Genomic DNA, 27,936 nt, shown 5'->3' on the forward strand with positions numbered 1-27,936 from the left:
CTCAGGTCATGATCCTGGAGTCCTAGGTTTGAGCCCTGCATGGGGCTCCCTGCTCAGCAGGAAGTCTGCTTCTCTCTCTGCCTCTCACCCCACTCGAGCGCTCTATTTCTCTCAAATAAATCTTTTTTAAAAAAAGGATATGATGTCTAGTTGAAAATGTTTGTGCTTGCTTAAAATTTTCTTGACCCAGAACTTTTATCTCTATCCATCAAAATGGAAAACTTATTTATATGTTAGCAATTTTGTATCTAAGCCTAATGCACTACATGTCTGTAAATTTAAGCCTAGTGATTTTTGCCATCATTTCATCTCTTACTCTGTGAATTTTGTTGTCTGTGCCTGTAAGTGGAGCCTTTTCTATGTATCTAGAAGGCAGAGCTGTTCTGTATACCTAGTATATGCACTACAGATGAGTGCTTAACTAAAAAACAAACAAACAAAAAAAAAACCAAAAAACTTTTGCTGACTAGTTCATAAAGTCTTTAAAATTTTTCTATAAACTTTAATAACTGGTTATCATTAAAGTTTCCTTAGGTTATAAAACTACATGGTATTTTATTCTCTGCTATTTGAAAAATACTAATAAGCCTGTATTGTTAATGGTGGATAATTTTTTTAAATCTGTCATCCTTATCGATGTTGGCTAAATCTTTTGCTAATATCTTTGACACAGAAAGAAAATGGCTTTCTTGTTAGGACATTTGCCATTCCCAGGTGAATGAACTAGATAACTTAATAAGAACTTTATATATTTAAATTTTCTTGTTCATTTGTTTTGTCTTAATGAGATGTATCTAAAGCTCAGTGCTGATGTGGAGAGCTAGAAAAGAACTTCTCCTAATTGAAAACAAAACCCCACAGTGTTCATATTTACTTGGTGTTTCTGTTTTTCATTTCTCTAGTAGTTTTTATTCCTTATACATATGTTTCTTTATTATAGGACTGCATCACATGATAGTTCTATTCATCTTTTAATTTTTTTCATCTTTTATGTCTAAAAATTCGTATAAAATTCAGATAGTACTTTGAGATATATATAGTGAAGAATACCACTGCTGATTACTACTTCCTAGAAGCAGCTTCTTTCAACTCTTTTACCTGTTTCTTGTGGGATTTAATTCTATGCATATGTGCCTAAACTACTGTAGCTTGGTTTTTCAGTTTTAGACATTCTCTGTGGATTTCCGACTGTGTTAGATGAGGATTCATCTCTTACATAACCCTTCTTACACACTCTTCCTTTTACCCTTCCCATGTAATCGTATCATAATTTAATTTCTCAATGGTAGGTGTGTATGTTTTCATGGCCAAGCACTGTTTAAGCCCGTCAGTGATTTTATTTCTACACCAGTTCAAAGTTTTGTTTTCGCTGGAGTTCATTGTTTTGTTGCGATTAATCACAAATTCAGGTCCCCAGTTTCTTTTCTTTCTTTCTTTTCTTTTTTTTTTTTTTTAAAGATTTTTATTTATTCATTAATGAGAGACCGAGAGACAAAGAGAGAGAGAGAGAGAGAGGAAGAGACACAGGCAGAGGGATAAGCAGGCTCCATGCAGGGAGCCTGATGTGGGACTCGATCCCGGGTCTCCGGGATCAGGCCCTGGCCTGAAGACGACGCTAAACCCCTGAGCCACCTGGGCTGCCCAGGTCCCCAGTTTCTGACTGAACTACAGGACTCTGAGCAGTGAACACCTCACTTGCATCCTGTTAGTTTCTCACCTTTGTTGGTCTTCTTTCCTAGATAGTTCTCCGTCAGCCTGCTTCCTCATTCTGATGGGCACATCCTCCTGTAGCTTTTTGATAAGGGGTTCACAGGAGGTCAATTCTGAGACCTTACCTGTCTCAAAATTTATTCTAGCCTCATACTTAATTGGTAGGCTATGGAATGCTAGAATGGAAATAGTTTTTAGAATTTGGATTTGTTTACTGTTGAGAAATCCCAAGCTTTTTAATTTCTGTTTCTCTCTCCTTCCCACTCTATCCTTTCCCTTCCAGTTTTTTTTTAAAGCAGTTTTATCTCTTTTTAAATTCTCTCCTTTTACTCATCTTTTGGTGAAGTGCCTTTATTTGTTATTTGCAGCTTGGTTCCTGTACCCTTTACAGGGAGGGAGTGGCTAGGACACCTGGGAAGTGCCTTCCACACCTGGCTTCACTGTGAACCCACAGTCTTGGCCTTGCTTTTGTACACTCAGACCTGGCTAGAGGGCAGTATGTTATCAGTCTCTGTAGATCAGAAGGACAGAAAAACACTCAGAATATACAGGTGCTTCTTAGATCTGGTGAGACTTCACTCCCACAAGCAGAAGCATCTGCAGCTGTATGTCCTCAGAAAAGTTTCGGAGGTAGCTGGCATTGGGGCACTCTCTGATTGAGAGTGTGATGTGCATCCTGCTTTGTAGAGCCATGCCCACATGGTGATTTCTTGAGTCCTTTGCCCATAAAGAAACTGTGGAGCCTTTAACATTGTCTAGTAGCATCTTTCTGTCATGACTGCCTTTGTAGAGCCCACTGCAGTGCAGGCACCTCTCCACCCTGGTGCTGATTACTTGGTAGGAACTTTCAACTTGGAAAATCATGTTTTTGACTCTGGGGAAATTGTCTTGTAATGTTTTTTGTTTGTTTGTTTGTTTGTTTGTTTGTTTTTGGCATGCCTCCACCAGTGTGGGCTCTGGTTTTGAGCACTGCCTTGCTTTCTGATCCTCTTTTTTTTTTTTTTTTTTTTTTTTTTTTTACATCTTCTTTATCCATTCATCTTTCGATGGACACCGAGGCTCCTTCCACAGTTTGGCTATTGTGGCCATTGCTGATAGAAACATCGGGGTGCAGGTGTCCCGGCGTTTCATTGCATCTGAATCTTTGGGGTAAATCCCCAACAGTGCAATTGCTGGGTCGTAGGGCAGGTCTATTTTTAACTCTTTGAGGAACCTCCACACAGTTTTCCAGAGTGGCTGCACCAGTTCACATTCCCACCAACAGTGTAAGAGGGTTCCCTTTTCTCCGCATCCTCTCCAACATTTGTTGTTTCCTGCCTTGTTAATTTTCCCCATTCTCACTGGTGTGAGGTGGTATCTCATTGTGGTTTTGATTTGTATTTCCCTGATGGCAAGTGATGCAGAGCATTTTCTCATGTGCATGTTGGCCATGTCCATGTCTTCCTCTGTGAGATTTCTCTTCATGTCTTTTGCCCATTTCATGATTGGATTGTTTGTTTCTTTGGTGTTGAGTTTAATAAGTTCTTTATAGATTTTGGAAACTAGCCCTTTATCTGATATGTCATTTGCAAATATCTTCTCCCATTCTGTAGGTTGTCTTTTAGTTTTGTTGACTGTATCCTTTGCTGTGCAAAAGCTTCTTATCTTGATGAAGTCCCAATAGTTCATTTTTGCTTTTGTTTCTTTTGCCTTTGTGGATGTATCTTGCAAGAAGTTACTGTGGCCGAGTTCAAAGAGGGTGTTGCCTGTGTTCCCTTCTATGATTTTGATGGACTCTTGTCTCACATTTAGATCTCTCATCCATTTTGAGTTTATCTTTGTGTATGGTGAAAGAGAGTGGTCCAGTTTCATTCTTCTGCATGTGGATGTCCAATTTTCCCAGCACCATTTATTGAAGAGACTGTCTTTCTTCCAATGGATAGTCTTTCCTCCTTTATCGAATATTAGATGACCATACATTTCAGGGTCCACTTCTGGGTTCTCTATTCTGTTCCATTGATCTATGTGTCTGTTTTTGTGCCAGTACCACACTGTCTTGATGACCACAGCTTTGTAGTACAACCTGAAATCTGGCATTGTGATGCCCCCAGCTATGGTTTTCTTTTTTAAAATTCCCCTGGCTATTCGGGGTCTTTTCTGATTCCACACAAATCTTAAAATAATTTGTTCTAACTCTCTGAAGAAAGTCCATGGTATTTTGATAGGGATTGCATTAAACGTATAAATTGCCCTGGGTAACATTGACATCTTTACAATATTAATTCTGCCAATCCATGAGCATGGAATATTTTTCCATCTCTTTGTGTCTTCCTCAATTTCTTTCAGAAGTGTTCTGTAGTTTTTAGGGTATAGATCTTTTACCTCTTTGGTTAGGTTTATTCCTAGGTATCTTATGCTTTTGGGTGCAATTGTAAATGGGATTGACTCCTTAATTTCTCTTTCTTCAATCTCATTGTTAGTGTATAGAAATGCCATTGATTTCTGGGCATTGATTTTGTATCCTGCCACACTACCAAATTGCTGTATGAGTTCTAGCAATCTTGGGGTGGAGGCTTTTGGGTTTTCTATGTAGAGTATCATGTCATCGGCGAAGAGGGAGAGTTTGACTTCTTCTTTGCCAATTTGAATGCCTTTAATGTCTTTTTGTTGTCTGATTGCTGAGGCGAGGACTTCCAGAACTATGTTGAACAGCAGTGGTGAGAGTGGACATCCCTGTCTTGTTCCTGATCTTAGGGGAAAGGCTCCCAGTGCTTCCCCATTGAGAATGATATTTGCTGTGGGCTTTTCGTAAATGGCCTTTAAGATGTCGAGGAAAGTTCCCTCTATCCCAACACTCTGAAGGGTTTTGATCAGGAATGGATGCTGTATTTTGTCAAATGCTTTCTCTGCATCTAATGAGAGTATCATATGGTTCTTGGTGGGTATTAACTCTTCAATACAGAATAACTTCTCATTAAACAGAAATACATTCATGGCCCTTAGGAATTCCCAAATTCGTGATTTTGTGCTTGGCATATAGCTTACTCAGTTGTCTCCTCTGTAAGACGTAGATAACAATATCTACTGATGGCCTTATTCTGAGGATTAGATGAGGTTGTGTATTAAACCAGAGCCACAAGCCACCTAGAGGTCCAGAGGCAGGGTGGCAGGCTAGGATTTCTCACTAGACAAGATGCGCCAGTTTTGAGAGGCACAGGGACAAAAGGAAAAAAGGTGAATAGTACATCCTTCTTGCTTTGAAGTACCTTATAGTCTTGCAGGAGAATTAAGTGGGTCTACCTCTATATCAAGCAGAATTTTATAAAACCAGGTAGGGGGGATAGACAAGGGAGTACCGCATGAGTGATTGAGAGTGAGTCAAAGGAAGTATCTTGGTGTGAGCTTCTGTGCTAATGTTTTTAGCATGAGGATATGATGTTTAGGGGTGCCTGGGTGGCTCAGTCAGTTAAGCAGCTACCCTCAGCTCAGGTCATGATCCTGGAGTCCTAGGTTTGAGCCCTGCATGGGGCTCCCTGCTCAGCAGGAAGTCTGCTTCTCTCTCTGCCTCTCACCCCACTCGAGCGCTCTATTTCTCTCAAATAAATCTTTTTTTAAAAAAAGGATATGATGTCTAGTTGAAAATGTTTGTGCTTGCTTAAAATTTTCTTGACCCAGAACTTTTATCTCTATCCATCAAAATGGAAAACTTATTTATATGTTAGCAATTTTGTATCTAAGCCTAATGCACTACATGTCTGTAAATTTAAGCCTAGTGATTTTTGCCATCATTTCATCTCTTACTCTGTGAATTTTGTTGTCTGTGCCTGTAAGTGGAGCCTTTTCTATGTATCTAGAAGGCAGAGCTGTTCTGTATACCTAGTATATGCACTACAGATGAGTGCTTAACTAAAAAACAAACAAACAAAAAAAAAACCAAAAAACTTTTGCTGACTAGTTCATAAAGTCTTTAAAATTTTTCTATAAACTTTAATAACTGGTTATCATTAAAGTTTCCTTAGGTTATAAAACTACATGGTATTTTATTCTCTGCTATTTGAAAAATACTAATAAGCCTGTATTGTTAATGGTGGATAATTTTTTTAAATCTGTCATCCTTATCGATGTTGGCTAAATCTTTTGCTAATATCTTTGACACAGAAAGAAAATGGCTTTCTTGTTAGGACATTTGCCATTCCCAGGTGAATGAACTAGATAACTTAATAAGAACTTTATATATTTAAATTTTCTTGTTCATTTGTTTTGTCTTAATGAGATGTATCTAAAGCTCAGTGCTGATGTGGAGAGCTAGAAAAGAACTTCTCCTAATTGAAAACAAAACCCCACAGTGTTCATATTTACTTGGTGTTTCTGTTTTTCATTTCTCTAGTAGTTTTTATTCCTTATACATATGTTTCTTTATTATAGGACTGCATCACATGATAGTTCTATTCATCTTTTAATTTTTTTCATCTTTTATGTCTAAAAATTCGTATAAAATTCAGATAGTACTTTGAGATATATATAGTGAAGAATACCACTGCTGATTACTACTTCCTAGAAGCAGCTTCTTTCAACTCTTTTACCTGTTTCTTGTGGGATTTAATTCTATGCATATGTGCCTAAACTACTGTAGCTTGGTTTTTCAGTTTTAGACATTCTCTGTGGATTTCCGACTGTGTTAGATGAGGATTCATCTCTTACATAACCCTTCTTACACACTCTTCCTTTTACCCTTCCCATGTAATCGTATCATAATTTAATTTCTCAATGGTAGGTGTGTATGTTTTCATGGCCAAGCACTGTTTAAGCCCGTCAGTGATTTTATTTCTACACCAGTTCAAAGTTTTGTTTTCGCTGGAGTTCATTGTTTTGTTGCGATTAATCACAAATTCAGGTCCCCAGTTTCTTTTCTTTCTTTCTTTTCTTTTTTTTTTTTTTTAAAGATTTTTATTTATTCATTAATGAGAGACCGAGAGACAAAGAGAGAGAGAGAGAGAGAGGAAGAGACACAGGCAGAGGGATAAGCAGGCTCCATGCAGGGAGCCTGATGTGGGACTCGATCCCGGGTCTCCGGGATCAGGCCCTGGCCTGAAGACGACGCTAAACCCCTGAGCCACCTGGGCTGCCCAGGTCCCCAGTTTCTGACTGAACTACAGGACTCTGAGCAGTGAACACCTCACTTGCATCCTGTTAGTTTCTCACCTTTGTTGGTCTTCTTTCCTAGATAGTTCTCCGTCAGCCTGCTTCCTCATTCTGATGGGCACATCCTCCTGTAGCTTTTTGATAAGGGGTTCACAGGAGGTCAATTCTGAGACCTTACCTGTCTCAAAATTTATTCTAGCCTCATACTTAATTGGTAGGCTATGGAATGCTAGAATGGAAATAGTTTTTAGAATTTGGATTTGTTTACTGTTGAGAAATCCCAAGCTTTTTAATTTCTGTTTCTCTCTCCTTCCCACTCTATCCTTTCCCTTCCAGTTTTTTTTTTAAAGCAGTTTTATCTCTTTTTAAATTCTCTCCTTTTACTCATCTTTTGGTGAAGTGCCTTTATTTGTTATTTGCAGCTTGGTTCCTGTACCCTTTACAGGGAGGGAGTGGCTAGGACACCTGGGAAGTGCCTTCCACACCTGGCTTCACTGTGAACCCACAGTCTTGGCCTTGCTTTTGTACACTCAGACCTGGCTAGAGGGCAGTATGTTATCAGTCTCTGTAGATCAGAAGGACAGAAAAACACTCAGAATATACAGGTGCTTCTTAGATCTGGTGAGACTTCACTCCCACAAGCAGAAGCATCTGCAGCTGTATGTCCTCAGAAAAGTTTCGGAGGTAGCTGGCATTGGGGCACTCTCTGATTGAGAGTGTGATGTGCATCCTGCTTTGTAGAGCCATGCCCACATGGTGATTTCTTGAGTCCTTTGCCCATAAAGAAACTGTGGAGCCTTTAACATTGTCTAGTAGCATCTTTCTGTCATGACTGCCTTTGTAGAGCCCACTGCAGTGCAGGCACCTCTCCACCCTGGTGCTGATTACTTGGTAGGAACTTTCAACTTGGAAAATCATGTTTTTGACTCTGGGGAAATTGTCTTGTAATGTTTTTTGTTTGTTTGTTTGTTTGTTTGTTTGTTTTTGGCATGCCTCCACCAGTGTGGGCTCTGGTTTTGAGCACTGCCTTGCTTTCTGATCCTCTTTTTTTTTTTCTCCCATGTTTGGTCTTTCAGAAACTTGACAACCTCTTTCATTTTCTCTAAACATTCTCTTTGTGCTTGTGGATTACTCCTTTTATATTTCTTAACTATTATGTTAGTAAATAAATTGCAAAAAAGTACCACAAACCTGGTCTTTAAACAACGGAAAGATTTATTGTCTCAGTTTTGGAGGCTGGAAGTCTGAAATCAAAGTGTCAGCAGGGTTAGTTCCTTCTGAAGCCTGTAGGGAGAATCTGTTTATGCCTCTCTCCTAACTTCTGGTGGCTAGCTGGTAATTTCTGTCATTTCTTTGCTTGTAGATACAGTATGCTGGTTTCTACCTTCATGGTCACATGGCATTCTATATGTGTCTGTCTGTCTTTTGGTCCAAGTTTCCTCATTTTCTAAGAAAACCAGTCATAGTGGTTTAGGGATATTGGTTTAGGGCTTGCCCAGATGATTTCATTTTAACATGACTACCTCCACAATGATCCTGTTTCCAAAAGATCACATTCTGAGGTAGGGAGGGTTGGAACTTCAACTTAGTGTTTTTTGGGATCACAGTTCAACTTTGAATGGTGGGTTTTGTTTTGTTTTGTTTTTAAAGATTTTATGTATTTATTTATTCATGAGACACAGAGAAAGGCAGAGACATGGGCAGAGGGAGAAGCAAGCCTGATGTGGGACTTGATCCCAGGACCCTGGGATCATGACCTGAGCCAAAGGCAGATGCTCAACCACTGAGCCACCTAGGTGCCCCCGAATGGTGAGTTTTAAGAGGGAATGAAGATCAAGTATATGCCATCCTTTGTGTTTAAGAGAATGTCTAGTTATCGTAATATTATTAGAAACTCTTTTAGCCACATCTGTCTTCGCAGAAGATCAGAAAGCAACTCTCAGGAAGTAATTTTTATTTTATTTTATTTTATTTTTAAAGATTTATTTATTTATTTATTTATGAGAGAGAGAGAGAAGCAGAGACAGAGACAGAGACAGAGGAATAAGCAGGCTCCATGCTGGGAGCCCGACGTGGGACTCGATTCCGGGACTCCAGGATCGTGCCCTGGGCCAAAGGCAGGTGCTAAACTGCTGAGCCACCCAGGGATCCCCTCAGGAAGTAATTTTTAGATTACAATTGGAGATTTCTGTTCAGATTCATTCTGTTAAATTTCTGCTGGTTTCCTGAATGTTTAATCACTTAGTATCTGAGGTACCTCATTTTCTCCCCTTTGTTTCTAAAGTAACTTTGAAGGTTGGCAGCATGACTATAGCAGTGTCTTGTGAGAAAGTAAATCCTAAATATATCATGATATAGGTATGTGAACATGATCAGCTGGGTTCTCATGCTCTGTCTTCTGTGTTAATTACATTCTTTCTTTTTCAGATTGAGCCTTTCTGGTTTGACTTTGTTTTTTAAAAATTCTGTCGTACATTTTCTTGGTTTTGGCTCCTCAGTCCTTTTACCTGGGGATCCCTGGGTGGCGCAGTGGTTTGGCGCTTGCCTTTGGCCCAGGGCGCGATCCCGGAGACCTGGGATCGAATCCCACATCAGGCTCCCGGTGCATGGAGCCTGCTTCTCCCTCTGCCTGTGTCTCTGCCTCTCTCTCTCTCTCTCTCTCTCTCTGTGACTATCATAAATAAATAAAAATTTAAAAAAAAAATTTGAAAAAAAATAAAGACGCTTTAAAGACTTTATCTGCACAATCAATATTAAACTGAGAGCTGAATTTTTAAAAAAAAAAAAAAAAAAAAAAAAAAGAAAGTCCTTTTACCTAAAGTAGCCCTTCCTCCCTTACTTTCTAGCAGCATCACTCTCTTTAATTTCCTTTATAATAGTTAGCCCAGTCTGGAATTTTATTTTTATTTCTTGTCTCTCTTCCTCTATTAGAATCTAAGTGCTGTGAGAGCCAGCACCTCATCAGCCAGGTTCACTGCTTGATCTAAGCTCAGAGTAGAATAGTGCCTAACACATTAGACCCTGCTTTTAAACAGGTCAGTGAGTTGAAACAAGCTTTATTTTCCCCCATTCCAAATGTTGCTTCACTAAGTTGCTGTTGCTCTTGGAAGTCCTCTTTTGTTGCAGTAGCTCAGTGTGCAAGTCAGCTTGTGATAACACAGCCATGCAGCCTTACCTGGCGTTTGTTTTGTAAAGCTACATAAAACTAGGACACAGCTCAAATTAGAGCGATGGGTGGCTTTCACAGTAGCGGTGCAGTTGGCAATGGCTGCTGTCTCCACAGCTTCTCCCTTTATCCACCCAGATGTCCTCCCAGGCTGAGAGAGGGGGGTCCCCCTCCTAACAATTCTGAAAATTCTACTAGGGTCCCAGTAGTAGTTGTGTACAATAAAGCTGAAATTTGAAAGCTGTATTTTAATTGGCTTCTAGTGGAAGACTTAATCATCTCCACAGCCTCTACCAGTTTCCCCAAGAGCCTCTGCAGATACCAGTATGGGATGCCTAGAATTGGGAACAGGATTTCTGCAGGCTACACAGGAATTCACATCCCTGCTTCTTGGCCTCATGGTCACCATGTTTTGTGTAATTGAGACAGAGATCCCAGGCATTTCCAAGAGAAGAGTGGAGAAGTGGTGAATTTGTGCTTCCTGACACATTTCTCTGGGGAACAAGGAGGGGGATTCTGCATTCTTGAGAGTTAAATGCAAGAGACACTGCAGGTGTTAAAAAATGAGTATGTGTTACTGGAGGTGAGGAATTCTGATCAGTTAAGGAAGCTAATGAATGGACACTCCCCCCTACCTTGTTTGTTTTTTTATTACTATGCTACCAGTAATCAGGGAAGATCTTTCTCTTCACCTACAGGAGTCACTGAAAGACGGTTGATGCAGTGTGTGAGGTTGGTCAAACTGTTTCTGCAGTAGAAGTCACTTATTTTTTTTTTTTTTAATTTATTCATGAGAGACAGAGAGAGAGGCATAGACCCAGGCAGAGGGAGAAGCAGGTTCCATGCAGGGAGCCTGACATGGGGCTCGATCCCAGGTCTCCAGGGCCGAAGGTGACGCTAAACTGCTGAGCCACCCGGGCTGCCCAGTAGAAGTCACTTTTAACTAGAATTGTAGCACTGTCTTGATTTCATCATGGTACCCTGAAGGGTTATAAAGAAATGGCTTGGTGTTCTGATGATGTCCCATAGGAGATTGCTATAGCTTTGACCTCACTAATATCCCTTTGAATTTCATTTAAGTTTAGAAAAATATAAGCTCCAAAGATGAAGTATACATATTCATGAAGTGTTGAATCTGGTATCTCTCATGCAAAAGGTAACATTTGCTTTGAGTTTCTTAGGCAATTTAGAGAAGCTGGTACCTCTGGCAAGGTCTCTGTAAAAACAAATGTGGTTGGTCTGTGTGTGGTAGGGAGGGGAGAAACGGATGTGGTTCTGTTGTTCTGGGATATGTGATATGTGATAAATACAGAACTGTCCTGGAGTGTGAGCAAATAGTCATTTCTTTCCTGGATCCTCGCAGTTCCTATTGAGATGGAGTTGATAGATGATGACAGTTGATGGATATTATTCACGATGAAAAACACTGTTGTTTAAATAAAAGATTAAACATTATGAAGTTGAAAGTTTAACCATAAGATCTGATACAAGTTCTTCAGTTTTGCATTCCGTTATAAATGAATAATAAACTGTTGATACTCCTATAAAAAATAACTATGAAGGAATGTGACTAAAAATTTATGCAATCAAATAAATGTACATTGCCCACTTTAGTGTGATATACACATTTCAATGATGCTGTCTTTTTTTTTTTTTTTTTTGACTCTGTCATTCTTAAAACATTTTGGAACACCCTTTTCTTTATAATTTGCTTTCAGTCTTGAAATATTTTATGCTAAGTGGTGGAAGGTCTTTATTCCTTAAGGCATGTTAGGTTTTTCAGAATAGCCAGAAATCTTTTAGAGCAGCATCTGGTGGATCATGCATGTCAGAGAGATGAATAATAATCACTTCTTTGTTGTTTAAGAGTTGTGACCATATAGTAATGATAGTGATTTTTATCCTTTGTAGTACCTAAATTTAATTTGAGGATCTTTCAGAAAAAGAAGAGTCCTAATAACATGTTGGACAGTGGCATATCAATAGGATCAATTTATTATAGCCTTTAGAAGTGTTTAAAAGACAGCCTTCATGTTAAATAGAGTTAGACAGAATGTAAATGTGATTAAACAGTTTTACACCAGAATTTGAAAGAAGGAAATATACTGAGGAAGATGACTTAGGGAGACTGATCTGATTTGGACCAAGTGTATAGTAGATCTGGGAGTCGCTGGATCTAATAGTTCTTAAGACCATTTCCTACACCCCTTGGATTCTTTTGACCCATGTTAGTCTTATTTTGGCCATTTTGGGATGGAATCTGAATTATATTATTTGAACAAACATGCTGAAGGATGGGCCTCAGTTGGGTAGACCTTAGGTAATGGGAAAATGGTATGAAAAGCTAAAACAAAAAAAGAGCTGTTGATTGAAGTGGGAATTAGATCAAAAGTCATTTATTTCCTGTGTCCCTCAGTAAATAGTGAGCAGACATCTCAGTGGCAGGGATTCTAGTCTAACGGTCGGTCATCTATCTGTAGGCACCTGTGTGGCAGAGGTCTTGAAGGTATTTAGTACATTGCTTTTTAATGAAAAGAAAAGACTAATATTTATTAAGCCCTAGTAGTTCCAGGTGCTACCTCACTGAATCCTGAAAACAGTCCGGCATGGTGTGTTTGGTGACCTTAGCTCTATGGAGGGTTCATAGGAAGCTCCAATTGAGCTGAAGCTCAAAGAAAGGATAAGTACTGGGGATATTGTAAGTAGTAGAAATGTAATTTAAAACTCAATCTGTCTAAAAGCCCAAGCTATGGGCAGCCCAGGTGGCTCAGCAGTTTAGTGCCGCCTTCAGCCCACGGGCTGATCCTAGAGACCCGGGATCAAGTCCCACATCAGGCTCCCTGTATGGAGCCTGCTTCTCCTTCTGCCTGTGTCTCTGCCTCTCTCTCTCTCTCTCTCTCATGAATGAATGAATGAATGAATGAATAAATAAATAAAACAATAAATAAATAAATAAAACAATAAATAAATAAAACTCTTAAAAAATAAAAAGCAATGACTGGAGACATTTTTGCTTGGCACAACTGGGGAGAGTGCTACTGGCATCTAGTGGTTGGAGATCAGGGATAGTGTGCCCCTTCACACCCTAGAAAAAATGATCTGACTTCAGTGTGCCTATGCCAAGGTTGAGAAACCTTGGTCTAACTATTAAAAGCTATGAATCCAGTCACATCCCTGGCCTGGCCAACATTCCCACCATTGGCTGTTTCGCAGCATTGCCCCGTCCTGTCACAGCCTGAGCACTAAGCACATGTAGGCTAGGGAGGTTTGAGGGGCAAGTGTAGGAGCAGTTTGGCTTGTGCTTCCCTCCCGCTCCATGAGGTAGATTGTAAAAAACAGCAAAAAAAAAAAAAAAAAAAAAAAAAACCCTTGCCTAGAGATTTGAAAATATGAAAATAATAAGTAATAAAATAAATGCTGTCTTTTTATTTGGGGTTTGTGGTATGGAGGGCCATGCAAAGTGCAGGGCCTGGGGCAGGAACTCCTTTTGTCCAGGGATAAAGGCAGTACTGGTGCCTGACATATATAGTAGACACTGGAAAAATATGTGTTAAATGAATATTTCCACAGCACCATCCCTCCTGAAGGAATGAATGGCATGTATTTCCATATATTCTATACTGTTCCATTTTAAGGGTTGTTACATGATGCAAGGCTTCAAATTACAAAGATTGAGAATGTTTTATCTAATTCAGCTGGGAAGCAATTTAATTTTTCAGTTCCTGCATGTTCTTGTCTTTCAAACAACAGCTTGAATTAGAATCAGGGGTTCTTTACTTGGGTTCTCCATACCAGCCATTGAGACGTTCGAGTAGCTCCTCAAACCCCAAAATTAGATTCACAATTACATGGATATACACATTTACTAATGATGTGTACATTTTCTCTAAAGAGGGTATACTTGAGAGCTTATTTGGGTTCCACCTTTTAGCTATTGTGACTAATGCTGCTGTGAATATTGGTTTACAGTCCTTGTTTTCAGTTACTTGGGATATGTATCTAGTCGAGTTGCTGGATCATATGGTAACTCCAGCTTTAGCTTTTTTTTTTTTTTAAGATTTTACTCATTTATTCATGAGAGACAGAGAGAAAGAGAGACGAGGCAGAGGGAGAAGCAGGCTCCATGCAAGGAGCCCAACGTGGGACTCGCTCCTGGGACTCTAGGATCACTCCCTGGGCTGAAGGTAGGCGCCAAACCACTGAGCCACCCAGGGATCCCTAGCTTTAGCTTTCTGAAGACTGCCAAATTACTTTCCCCAATGACCACCATTTCACAGTCCCATCAGATTTCAGTTGCACAAAGATTTCAGTTTTTCTACATCTTCAGCAACACTTATTTTCTTGTTTTATTTTTATAGCCATCCTAGTGGATACAAAGTGATATTTCACTATGGTTTTGATTTGCATTTCCTTAATGATTAATGATGTTGAGCATCTTTTCATGTACTTATTGACCATTTGTATATCTTCTTTGGAGAGCTTCTTAGGCCTTTTGCGTATATTTTAATTGGATTGTCTTTATGGTCTTGATAAAAATTGTTTATATATTCTAGATATTAAATGCTTATTTAGATATGGGATTTGCAGATATTTTTCTCCCATGATGTAGTGTAGTTTGTCTTTTCACTTCCTTGATAATGTCCTTTGATACAAAAAAAGTTTTAAATTTTGATGGAATCCAGTTTATGTTTTTCTGTTGTTATTCATGCTTTTGATGTCATATCTAAGAATCATTTACCAAATCAAAAATCATGAATATTTACTCAATGTTTCCTTGTAAAATTTGTGTGTTTTTAGCCCTTATTTTAGGACATTGGTCCATATTGAGTTAATTTTTCTATGTGATGTGAGATAGGGTTCCAACTTCATTCCTTTGTATATGGAAATCCCATTCTTGGTACCATACATTAAAGAGACTCCGCATTGAATGGACTTGGCACCCTTGTCAAAAATCATTGGCTGTCAGGCACTTGGGTGGCTCAGTTGGTTGAGCATCTGACTCTTTCATTTTGGCTTGGATCATGATCTCACGGTCATAAGATTGAGTCTGGAATTGGTCTCTGTGCCCAGTGTGAAATCTGGTTGGGATTCTCTGCCTCTGTCCTTCCCCCTGCTCATACATGTGGTCACTTGCTCTCTCTCAAAATAAATAAAATCTTTTAAAAATGTCATTGGCAAAAAAAAAAAAAAAAAAAAAGTCATTGGCCAGCTATGGATGTTTAGGTTTATTTCTGGACTGAGTTCTACTCTATTGGTCTGTATGTCTATCTGTGTGCCAGTACCACGCTATTTTGATTACTGTAGCTTTGTAGTAAGTGCTAAAATTAGTAACTTTGTTCTTCCTTTTCAAGATTGTTTTCGGTCCCTTATAATTCCATATCAGTTTGGGGATTCGCTTTTTATTTCTGCAAAAAAGTCTTTTGAAGTTTTGATAGGGATTGTGTTGAATCTAGATTGCAGATTTGAGTGGTATTGACATTTTAACAATACTAAGTCTTCGTGCCACAAACATGATGTCTTTTTTCACTTAGGTCCTTTTAAATTTCTTTGAGCAATGTTTTGTAATTTTTTTTAAAGATTTTTATTTATTTATTCATGAGAGACAGAGAGAGAGAGAGAGAGAGAGAGGCAGAGACACAGGCAGAGGGAGACACAGGCAGGGAGTCTGATGTGGGATTCAAGCCCGGGACTCCAGGAAAACGCCCTGGGTGCAAGGCAGGCGCTTAACCCCTGTGCTACCCAGGGATCCCATGTTTTGTAATTTTAAATATGCAAGCTTTTATCTCTTTGATTATGATTTTATTCCTAAATATTTTATTCTTTTAGATTCATTTGTATTTGAGATTTTTAAAATACCTAGCTCATTAAATCTGTGTTCCAACCTAATATTAAGTCCTAGAAAATACTATAGAAGACATCTTGAAATTTGGAAATAAGTGGATTAGAGTTTGAACCTGGCTCTGGCACTGCTAAAAACTAGCTGATAACCTTGACTATATCACGTAATCTCTCTGATTCTGTTTCTTCATTTGCAAACACATAGGGATAAAAGCAAATCTTTCACAGAAGTGTAGATCAAAGATAATATATGCAAAGGACTAGCTCTAGAGTATGACTCAGAGTTAAATACTAGATAACTAGTACTAGGTTGCTCGTATTGTGTTTTCTTCTATGGTTTCAGTATAAATACTGGCTTGCCATACAATTTCTCATGAACATTTAGCTTAGATTACCTTTGTTTGCTTTATTTCTTTTTACATCCAGAAGTTTTGTGATTAAAAGATATATATATAAAGCTTGAGTAGAATTAATTTGTTGCCAAGGCTAATGATTTTTACACAAACTAAATACCTATTCCTCAGAGAGTTTTATGAAGTTTGTTGCATGGGATGGGGGGGATAGTTATAAAATGTCACATGCTGTCTCTGTTTCAGTGGTACTATGTCCTTAAAAGAGGAAAATCTTTCTTTTAAAGTTGCTGCTCTCAGATGCTTCTTTGCTTTCTTGGATCCTCTACTGTCCTGGCATTGCAAGGTTAAATTTTAGACATTACTAGCATTTAACCTCTAAGAGTAGCAAAGCTGACTTAAGGCTTTACCAAATGCAACTAATCCTGCCATCTTAGAATTGCATTTGTTGTTATGTGTGAAATATAACTATTGTCATATATAAATCTGGGTACCCATGCTGTATTTTTTTTCTTAAGCATTTTAGGGGACTTTTAGATTCAAGTAGGCAGAATTGATTTCTGAAAGACAATCTAAGAGTTCTGATTATTTTTGTTTTACTTTAAATATAGGCATTTGATTAAAATCTGGTAAGAGAATTAGATGTAGGATAGATGTTTCTTAATATCATAAAAGCAAATTCCTTAAGTTATTGTCATAGCAATGTATTTTAGCCATTTTGCTATTCATTTCCTGAAGAACATAAATGAACCTGCATACAAGAGTATGAAATGCTGCATATTCTGATGGGGAGGGAAGGGTGATGTGGGTATAGTCAAGTTGAGAAACTTGCAGGTTTGAAAAAGAAACAGAAATTGTAAGAGAGCCTATCACAGGGTTGCCAGATTCTGTTGGGGGGGGGGGCGGCATTTAAGGCTATAGATAATTTATACTCTCACCTGTTTGTCCTACCAGGATGACTTTTCTCAGCAGTGCCTATGATGATTCCATATTAAAATGATAGTCCCAGTTGCTTGGGTGCTATTTTCTTTAAGCTTACTAAATGATAGCAAGCAAATTTTAAATTACATATCAGCGATACAGTTAAAAGCAAAGGCTCAGGAGTCAGGCCTTGGTTTATTATATCCTGACTTCTCCAGCTAGCAGCTGTAAAACTTGAGTAGGTTCTCATTGACTGTGATAGTTATGTATATGGAATGTCAATTGGTTATGTCCTTTTAGACACTTACTTCTTGAGGTTCTAGCATATTTATTATTATTTATATGATTTTATATATGCTAGAATTTTTACACTTTCCCCAGGAAACTACATATCAAGAGATTATTGTTGAATTCTTGGTCTGTAAGTACTTAATCAGATATAGAAGCAGCATTGGTATATGTGATAAGAGAGCCATCTGGCTCAAGGAACTCTTTCAGGTGGACTGTGGTCCTTTGTATGTGGGTGTCTTTGTCATGAGTGCCCTTGAAAATATAGAAATGTACTTGAGTTAATTCCTTTACTGTAAAACAATTATGGTACAGATTATGAATTCATTGTAACTGAGGCTTTAAAAATATTTTCATCATGATTTTCTACTAATCTCTCTGAACTTTTTAGTGTTCTTATCTCTTCATTGGTTAATTCAGTAGAAATAAATTGCTCTTCCACAGTCTGACCACTGGAGGGTGTAGATTATTTTCACTTTTTGAATTAAAGTCTGAATATAACTTGTGGGGTAAGTACTTATATTGAACCAGTTTAGCTCAACCTGTGATAAGCAGGTTTCAGATTAGGAAGTTTTAAGTAAATCCTTATATCTTCTTAAAAAGCCTTTTAATACCTGGTCTCATATACTTTGGGGATTAGTAGTTTAAAAAAAAAAAGTGTGTATTTTACTAGCATCATTATTATCTGTGGAGTCTAAGAAAAGAGTCTGACTCTCCTGATTAGCATTATAGCTTTGTTTCTATTTCCTTAAGCTAGACTTTTTCTGGAAAGATTGAAGTCTAGGAAAAACTTCCAATTTCTACGCATTTTTTAAAGGTTATTAAAGACGTGTAAAAGTAAAAAGCAGTCTCACTTGATACTCAACCATTTATCTTTGCTTTCGAGAAAAAAATTGGCAGTACAGTAGTGTTTTTCTTTGAAAAATCATATGGATGTTAGGAACTATAGGTTGTAGTTTTAACTTTCATTGACCAAGTCCAACAAGTGCCGCCACTCAAATGATGGGCCAGAACTAGAATGTTGGGTACTAGTTGGGAGTCAGGTGATCCACAGGTCACCACAGGGGAAAACTGGAGGTGGGTGCCTCTTGCAGAGTCAGTGTTTGGAAGATGAACTCACCCTGTCCGGGTCCATGGTGTGTGCTCACTTGCAGTCAGAACATTCTGTGAGTCATCAGTCCAAACAGTGAAACAATACCAAAACTAGCAGGAAACTGAAGTGATTGGCCTAGGGCCTGGTTGTTGTGTAAGAAACCTTTGAGGTGAAGTTTGCTTGAGGAGAGTTCATACCCACCAACCTCTGGCTCTTGACTTTGTTCTCTTGTTAGCCCTCTGTCTTTCCTTCTGGTAGAACTTCATTCTCCTTTGTTCAGCACTTTCTCTTCTGGTTGTAACCTGGCATTATGGGAGAAAGTACTGAACCAGAACTTGGGTCTAGGTGGGTGACCTTGGCCTAACTGCCTGATGTCTTGCTGGGCCTCAATTTACTCACTTTAAAAAAAAAATTATTTATTTGAGAGAGAGAGAGCACAGGAGTCGGTTTGGGGAAGGAGAGGGAGTGGGGAAAGAATCTCAAGCAGACTCTGTGCTGAGTGCAGAGCCTGATGCAGGGTTTGACATCACCTTGAGATCATGACCTGAGCTGAAACCAAGAGTGGGACACTCAGCCCCCTGAGCCATCCAGGCGCCCCTTAGTTGACTCACTTTTAAAATGGATAAAGTTTTTGTTTTTCCTTTTTGCCTGTTTCTTTATCCCACATATACCCTTCTTAACAGTTTCTGTTATTCCACCTATGTAATTTCTCATCTCTTCCGGTTTTATTTCCTCTTTTTTTTTCCTCCTTCCTCATCTTATGTAGTTATGTAGTTTCTCTTTAATCTTCTTTCTCATTCTCTTTTACTTCCCCTTCTCCCTGATGTCTTATTTCTCCTTTTATTATTTTCCCATTGGCAGCACCCCAATACCAGTTTTTTTTCTTACTACCATCTGATGCTTGGGATCCAGACACGGAAGGAAAGGTTTAACTTGTTAAATGTTATATGATATTTAGATTTTTTAAAAAATCACTTCTCTTTTAAAGGGAAGAATGTGTGTTAACTGATGTATACTGAGTTAGGCTACAAGCACCCATGGGCACTTACATGTACTCCAGGCTCACAGTGTTGGGTAGGCTGGGCACCGGGCAGTGTAACATACTGAATGAAAGATACATTTTTGCTATTTCTCATATTGGTGAATTTTGTTTTTAATTCAGCCATTTAATACTCTTCTGTGTGTCTTGGTGGTATATTGTTGTAGTAAGCATTATCAGCCTCCCTTTACTTGATCAAACATTTGGAAATACTGTGTTTTTGTGATTACCAGCAGAAGAAAAAGTTTAATAATTTGAACATCATTAAGTATATGAGGCTCAGCTAGTATATTGTTGATGAATTAATTTGGTACTTTTATGGCATGCTGAGAAATCCTTTTATCTTCATTTCTTCATTAGTAGAACTCTGGCTGGATGTCCTTTTTCTCTCCTTGTTCTCAAGATTGTCTCTGGGCCCTAAGATGGTGCTTTGTCCAATAGATATATAATAGGAGTCATATACATAATTTTAAATTACATAAAGTAAAAAGAAAAAAAAACAAGGATAATTTAAAGAATATATCTTATTTAACTCTATATCAAAAAGTTATTTTAACATGTATATATAAAAAAATTAGGAAATTATTTCACACTTCATTTTTATTGTATTTTATGCTTACAGCACCTCTCAGTTGGTTCTAGCCACATTGCAGATATAACCACACTGTATTGAAGAAAATAGTATATTTTTAATTAAAAACAATATATTTTGTCCATATGTATTAAGTATATTTTCGAGTTTTAGAAAAGTTCACTTGAAGTTACTAGATGTTGATTTATGGAGAAATAGAAAATACCAGGAATGTTTGCATTTTATAGTGTTGCAGTGTCATACTCTTAAAGTTAAATTGTAGAGTTATTATTATTTAAAAAATATAATTAATATATTAACATAATTTATTATTAAACTTTTTCATTATTTACAGGGCTGAGCATACTATCTTACATCTGGAATTGTGAAAATATTTTGAGTCATGCCAATCGGGCAAAAAGTTGTAACTGAGTTCTGTTGAGCATATATAACCTGCTGTCTTTGGGAAGCTTGTTACTTACAAAATACATATACACTATTTTCCCTCAAATGATTAATTTTTATAAGATTACTTCTCTTTATATATAGTTGTTTTTATTTCTAAAAATGAGGATGTGATTGATTTAGAGAATCATTAACTCAATCCCTGTCCTGTGTGATGGAAGCTGCGGTGACTGTCATGTGATTGGGCAGGTCTTGGTACCTATCAGTGTAAACATATGGCACAGCCTGTCCCATGCCCCTCCTTATCTCCTTCAGAGAGAAGGGGTTGAGAGGTGTTTTGAGCAAATCTTATTGGTAAAGTCGTTTATGTATTGCTTTTTTTTTTTTTTTTTTTTTTTTAAGAACCATTTCCTTTCGGTTTTAACCATATTACTGTGTTGGCAAACAGTTTGCATTCAGTTTGTCAGCAGAGTGGCTTTCCGTTTTGATAATTTAAAACTGTAGCTTTTTCTCTGGAAAAAAAAACATGCTTGATGAGCTAGCTCAGTTTTAAGATGTTTTATTTAGAAGAAGATAGTAAAGATGAGGAGGAGGAGGAGGAGAAGGTTCATGAAGGCTCATTAAGTAAAACTGGAGGTGTTTACCATGGAAAGGCCCCTGCTGGCATCCTGGTGAGTTACATGCACTGATGTCCTGTTCCTTTCGCTTGCTTGCTCAATCTGGGTAGTACTGAGAGAAGAGGGTTAATGCCTTTTCTTTGGAAAATGTAGCACCCTACTGGATTTTATTAAATTTAATATTACATTTAGCTGAAATATTTGGTACCTGCTCTCCCTCAGTCATGCTACATCATCTTTCTACTCTTTTCTGTTTATTATTTAACAACTTTCTGCCTAGAAAAAAATGAGGTTGCTGCTTTAAACAGAATTTTTTAAAACTATGTTTCAGATTAAACATACATGGTTTCACATTCTTTGCAGGTAAGTGCAGTAGTTAAATAAAAAGCATTTAAAAGTTTTATGGTTTTTATTGTCCTAGTCAAAATTTTTTGAAAACTAAACTAGTATTTGGAAACTAGCATTTTATTCTGATACATAATACAAAAGAGTGATTGCAGTATTTCCCTCTCCTGTGATTGGAAACAAAAAAATATTGTAAGCTTGACATGTGGGGAAAATGCAATTGAGTTCCTTTTTTTTTTTTTTTAAATCTAGACAAGATCCAAAATAAATCATATATAAGTGTAAGTTCTAGAAGTCAGCATTAAGGAAATAAAATCAGGTAAATTAAGGACAATATAATTTAACCCTGTGAAACCTTTTCCTTTAAAAATAATCTGAGGTTTTTACCATTAACTAAAGAAAGGTATTTCTTAGAAAATTAAAGATGTATGTGTTTATGAAAACGAGTAAAAAAAACATAATTTCTAAAATCTGTGGTTCATAATCAGGTTGATTTTAAAGTTATATAAATTTTTGTTACCTTTAAAAATATTACCATGTTTGTGTGCTTTTTTTGCTTTTTGGACTTCTTGATGAAAGTGTACTTGTTCAGTGTTCTTAGGAACTAATGGAACTGAACATTGTTTGCATGTGAATGGAAGTCAAGTATAGGGAGAGAAGCAATTTACTTCTGAAATTTCCTTTTTAATAGTATGGTGTATATGTATATATGGATTCATGCATATTTGTTGAGGTCAGAGGGGACAATAGTGAACATAGCTGAATCTTTATGAAATATTAAAAAAATTCTTTTAGTGAATAGTACTAACACACACAAACCACCTATCTTGGGACAAAGTTCTTATGCTTCCTACTACTGGTGTTTTCTAGAGAGAGGTTAACAGGTATTTGATTAGATTGCATTTTATTAACAGTTCCCTTTTATATTAATGTTAGAACATTTAAGTCCCATGAATCACCTCCCTGCCCCAAGAGATACTTTGATTTTCTGAATGGCTCCTGTTTGGGACACTAGATTTGATATCTGCTTAATAAGCTGTACTGATGATGTAAGAGTTAGACTTTGTAACTTGGGTGTGTGTGTGTGTGTGTGGCAAGAGGGAGAGGGAAAAACCTAGTTTTCAGGGGTCCAGGCCCTCAGTGACCCTGACACTCCTTACTTTTCATATACTGCCTGGGTGAATGTCTCTATCTTAAGGAGATGATTTTGTGGGTTTGGAACATAAATGTATAAGTCTCATGATTTTAAAAAACCAGAAGACTTTTGTGCTTTGTTAGAAATTAGGAATTGGAAAAATAGTTTCCATAATTTTTAAATAGATGAGGATAATTCCTTTAGTTGGTAAGGAAATGGCCAAATTATTTCATATTTAAATACCTTGCAGTTCCAAAATAATCTGCTGGCCTTGTTTTCCATCACTTATTTTAAACTACCTTGACTGCATTTTTAAATTAGGGCAGCCTGTACTATAGGAGTTCTCAGCCAAATTTGTAATCCTAGGAAATGCTTCTAGAATCAAGCCTTTCTGTGGAGACTCCAGATGGCATCTGGCCATTCTTATTAGAGTTGAGAATCCCATGCACAGAGGGCTGTGAGACATGCTCATGGGGTAGAAGTGTGAACTGGATCTCTGTCTTCATGTCCTCACCAGCTGCAGGGAACTCCAGGAAGCAAGAGTGCACTGCTTCTCCCTTCTTGTTCCTCTGTGCTCTGTCAGAGGACATGGGCACTAGTGTGGTTGAATCCAAAAAGCTTATTGTTGTGGGAGAGAATTTTATGTGTGTTATTGATAGCAAGATTTACTGTAAACTACACCGGTGGTAGAAGATAGCAAGTCACCTGGTAAGCGGGGCATGCAGCTTGGCAATGTTTTACACTGAGTTAGGAAATATTTGGTGGAGGATGGAGAAGCCTCCCCTTAATACCCTTACCCGTAGCACATTTTTTCATTACTTCCTGCTGCCCGAAATCCTAGAATAGCACTGGGTGAATGGGTCTAAAACCAAACATTTTCCTCCAATCCAGCATGGAGAGTGTTCATAAACCTAAATACTAGTTGCATTGAATTTTATTTCCTCACAGAAATGTGGTGGTTTTACTAGGTAGGCAGTTTTGGGGGGAATAAATTCTCCTAGAATCTTTGCTTTTCACAACTCATTTGCCTCTTTAATCCTGAAGACACAGATGACCTCAGGAATTTTGTGGATTACATCCTCTCAGTTAGCTCAACTGTTTCACCTCGTTTATTAGGATAATCCCAGTATTGTCGATTTGATCCAGATGCTGGTCAGGAAATGTACATAGGAAAAATAAGTCATAATCCCATCATGGTCTAGTCTAAAGGACTTGGACACAACTGTCTGAAAGGATCTAAATAAAAATCTTACCTCTCTTGGAAAAAACACTTATCTTTTTATATAATGTTTTACACTCACATTTTAGGTATTAGATACTCAAAATCAACCCATTTGAAGAAAAAAATTGTAGAAAAAATTCTAGAGTAGATAATTTTTGTGTTACACATTATTTTTTATCTAATTGTGAAAGGGAAAATAATTTTTATTGGTTATTTTTCACTCTTTCTAGAAATATATTTTTTAAATTTGTCCCTTCTTTGAAATCCGTTACATAATCTAAAATCATTATTTGAGCTCTCTTTGCTTTAACCTAAGGTACTTAGGGAAGGTATTTATGAAAGGGCGGAAGTAGTAATATGCTCATCTTATTTTATTAGAGTACCATTTTAACTCTGTGATAAAATCATGTTTAGAACTTTGTGTGCCCTTGGTGTCATACTGTCTTACTCCTAGCTGTGTCTATGTAGAAAAGACCTTCCTCAGAAATTCTCCTATGGTGAATCCCAGGAAAACAGGAAGAGAGAGCTGTGTAATCTCTAGAGTTTTATTGTATTCTCTGAGACTTCTCTGAACTCCACTTGAACTGCAAATAGAGAGGCTGTGGTAAGTTAGAGGTCAAGGGGCAGTAGTTAAGATTATAAAAATCATCTATCATCTTTTATATTCTTACAAAGCATGAAGTCATAACCATTATAGACTGATATTCAGAACTTATTAGAAAAATAATTCCTTTAGGGGAAGTGAGACAAGAGAGGAATAGGAAGTACACCCTTCGGTTCTGTTCACAACCCCATGCAGCAAGGTATTTTCAAGAGGGAACTGGGCATTGATCACCTTGCCTCAGACGCAGCTTGATAAACTGCCATTTTGGGGTCTCTTGGAGCTTTAAAAAGTACTTGTTCTTATAATCTAGGGTCAGTGGCCTAATCATCAGAGGTTCTTCAGAGCTCCTCATTGATTCTAGTGGCAGCCAAGGACAGTGATTCCCAAGCCTGACCAACCCCTTGGAACCTCTTCTGAACTTCAGATACACACCAAAAGGAAAAACAAAACAAAATAGATTTCTTAGACAATAAAGGATATAGTGGAACCTAGGAATTTTTTTAAAGATTTTATTTATTTATTCATGAGAGAGAGGCAGAGACATAGGCAGAGGGAGAAGTAGGCTCCATGCAAGGATCCTGATGTGGAACTCGATCCCTGGATCCTGGGATCACACCCTGAGCTGAAGGCAGACACTCAACCACTGAGCCACCCAGGCGTCCGGAATTTTTTTGTTTTTAAAACTAAACTACAGGGGCTGACTTAGCTGGTTGAGCATCTGACTTCTAATTTCAGCACAGGTCATGATCTCAGGGTCCTGGAATTGAGCCCCCCATCTGGCCCCGTGCTCAGCAGGAAGCCTGCTTGGGGATTTCTCTCTCTCTCTGCTTCTGCCCCTGATGTCCACTGCTCTCACTTGGTCTCTCTCTCAAATCATTAAAAAACCCACTAAACTATAGACTTTATTCATATTTTTTTCCACTAAAGTCCTTTTCTGTTTCAGGATCAAATCCAAAATCCCAAACTTGCATTTGGAAAAGTCACTGTAGTCTGCCAGTAACAATTTCTCAGTCTGTTGTTGTCTTTTGTGGCTTTAACCCTTTCAGTGAGTACTGGTCAGATATTTTGTAGAATTTCCCTCAATTTGAGTTTGTCTGATATTGTCTCCTAATTAGATGGAGGTCATGTATTCTTGGCTAGAATACCACAGACATGATGTCCTATCGGGAGTTCCCTGATGGTAATATGTTTTATTACTGGTGAAGTTTCTCTAATTTGCTTAAGATGGTATCTGCCAGGTTTCTCCACTGTAAACTTTTTTTCCTTTTGTAATGAATATATATCCTAGGAGAGACTTTGAGAATATATAAACAACCTGTTTCTCCTCAAACTTTTGCCCTCTATTTTTAACATCCATTGCATGCCACAGTTATTACTGTGGGGGTATAATAGTGATATTAATTGGGATTCCTCTTTAAGAGAAAGCTGCCCCTTCTTCTCCCTGCTTATTTATTAACTTATGTCAATGTAGATTCATGAGTATTTTATTCTGTAGGTTGTAGTCAAATGCTATCATTATTTAGTTGCCCAAATTGTGTTAGCTTTAGCCATTAGGGAGATCATTCACATTAGCTCCTGTGTTCCTTCAACATATGACTATTCTTTTGATTTTTAACCATTTCCTGCTTTCTGGCACTATTAGATGTTCCAGCCTCAACTTGTTTTTCCTTTACTCCAGCCCTAGAATTAACTACTCCAAGGAGTCCTGGTTCTTTTTTAATAGAGAATGGTATTTAGAAACCCAAGATCTGACCTCTAGGTGTGCTTGTTGCTTCTATACTGTCCTTGATTTTATATCTTCTTAACAGAGAAAGCTAGGATGCTAAATATGCATTCTAGCCTAGGCATAAGCACATCTATATTTGTCCATGGAGACTTCGATTCTAGTCCAATACCACGGGGTTCATTTTAGCCTTCTCTCTGGGAAATTGTATTTTTAGAAGCTTCCCAGGTATTTATGATTGATCAGGCTTGGGAAACAATAGTTTTGGGATATATATCTATTAGGTAGACTGTGGACCTGAAGGCTCTTGGGGCTTTTTTTTTTTTTTCTTGTGGCTTTATTAAGTAAATAGTCTTCATTGATGAATACTTCTTTTGTTATTGAATCATTGTTTTCCATGCCTGGGTTAGTGATTGTTTCTTCTTCTTACACTGAAAAGAATTTTTTTTTAACTTTTTTTTAAAGATTTTATTTATTCATGAGAGACACAGAGAGAGAGGCAGAGACACAGGCAGAGGGAGAAGCAGGCTCCGTGCAGGGAGCCTGACGTGGGACTTGATCCCGGGTCTCCAGTGTCCGGCCCTGGACCCAAGGTGGCACTAAACCGCTGAGCCACCCGGGCTGCCCACTGAAAAGAATTTTTATGTCACTCCTACCCCTTCTAACTAAGGAAACTCAGTCAGCTTAGGAGAGAAAGTCTCCAGTTTTCTGGTGGAGTGGAAACCAGTCCAGTTTCATGGCCAGCATTTTTACAAAAATTTGTCAGAGAAATTGAACACACTTGCGGGAATGTTTAGTGGTTTGAATGCACAGGGAGGCCACGTGTATATTAGTATATACACAACCCACTCAAATGACAAGGTTCACAATTTCACTAAAGCCAAATTTATTTTAATCCTTGAGTTATCTTCTTTTTGATAAGGCAGTCTGCATTCTTTTTCTAAAGCACAGCATTCTTTCTAAGGTAGGTACTTGGTCTATCAAACTTGATAATAAACCTTTCAGCCTTTAGTTGTTGAGGATGTTTAGACTGTGAACTTGAGGCCTGCAGGTGCTTGTTAAGTTAGTAGCTGTAAAATTAAAGTAGGTGCAGTGACCTTCACATCCTACTGGACTAATTCATCTGGGATGTTCCTACCTGAACTTAACCAGGGTTAAGTATATAATTTAAGTATATAATGGAGATTTGAGGGAATTTCAAATTGTCAACTTAATTCATCTGTGATATTAACTGAGGTTTTGGGGAGGGGCCTGAGAGGAAGATAAATTAAGTTTAACATGTCTTTCCCTAGATCTACAAACTAGAGGAACATGTTTATTTGTTCCCAGTCTCACGGCTATTACTTCAACTGCCAGAGTTACGATGTCAATTCCTGACATCTAGGTCAGTGAATAAATAGAAAGAACTTCAAATAAAGTCACAATGTTTCAGAGGAAGTTGTATCCTACCAATGGGTGGACTAAAGTGATAGTCATCATTGGAAGAATAACATGGTTTCCGTAGAAACCTGTTCAGATTGTGTGCCTTTCGTATGTGAAAGTGAGCCAAACAGATTTCCTATTTTATGTTAGAGTTGCTTATGATTATCAGAGATCAGTACCAAAATAGGTTAGCCACAGAGTTGTCTTACCCTGTAAGGTGTAGGATGAAAACATGTTCCTTAAAACATATGTTTATGACTATAACGTAGTCATACCTTCAGGACTACTCATAATAAAAAGCTTACCATTTTTCATGTATGATAGATAGCATGTGGAAGAGTCATCATGGCCTTCTAAAAGCACTTG

The 27,936-nt window shown here is 37.9% G+C and overlaps 1 protein-coding gene across 5 annotated transcripts in view; it reads left to right on the forward strand.

Moving 5' to 3' along the window:
• Window positions 1–27,936, forward strand: part of LPIN2 (lipin 2) — an 89,840-nt gene that overhangs the window by 11,648 nt on the left and 50,256 nt on the right. The window contains exon 1 of one of the 5 annotated variants that reach the window (XM_041746242.1): window positions 14,148–14,181. The exons of 3 other annotated variants lie outside the window; for them this stretch is intronic. Coding sequence is in view for 1 of the 2 variants with exons in the window: in XM_041746220.1 (XP_041602154.1) it covers window positions 21,057–21,173 (117 nt within the window). In the remaining variant the exon portion in view is untranslated. Of the gene's footprint in view, window positions 1–14,147; window positions 14,182–20,848; window positions 21,174–27,936 lie in introns of those variants that run through there. One more of the 5 variants, XM_041746220.1, reaches the window with a different exon arrangement.

The sequence above is a fragment of the Vulpes lagopus genome, chromosome 1, assembly GCF_018345385.1.
Source record: "Vulpes lagopus strain Blue_001 chromosome 1, ASM1834538v1, whole genome shotgun sequence".
Lineage (NCBI taxonomy): Eukaryota > Metazoa > Chordata > Mammalia > Carnivora > Canidae > Vulpes > Vulpes lagopus.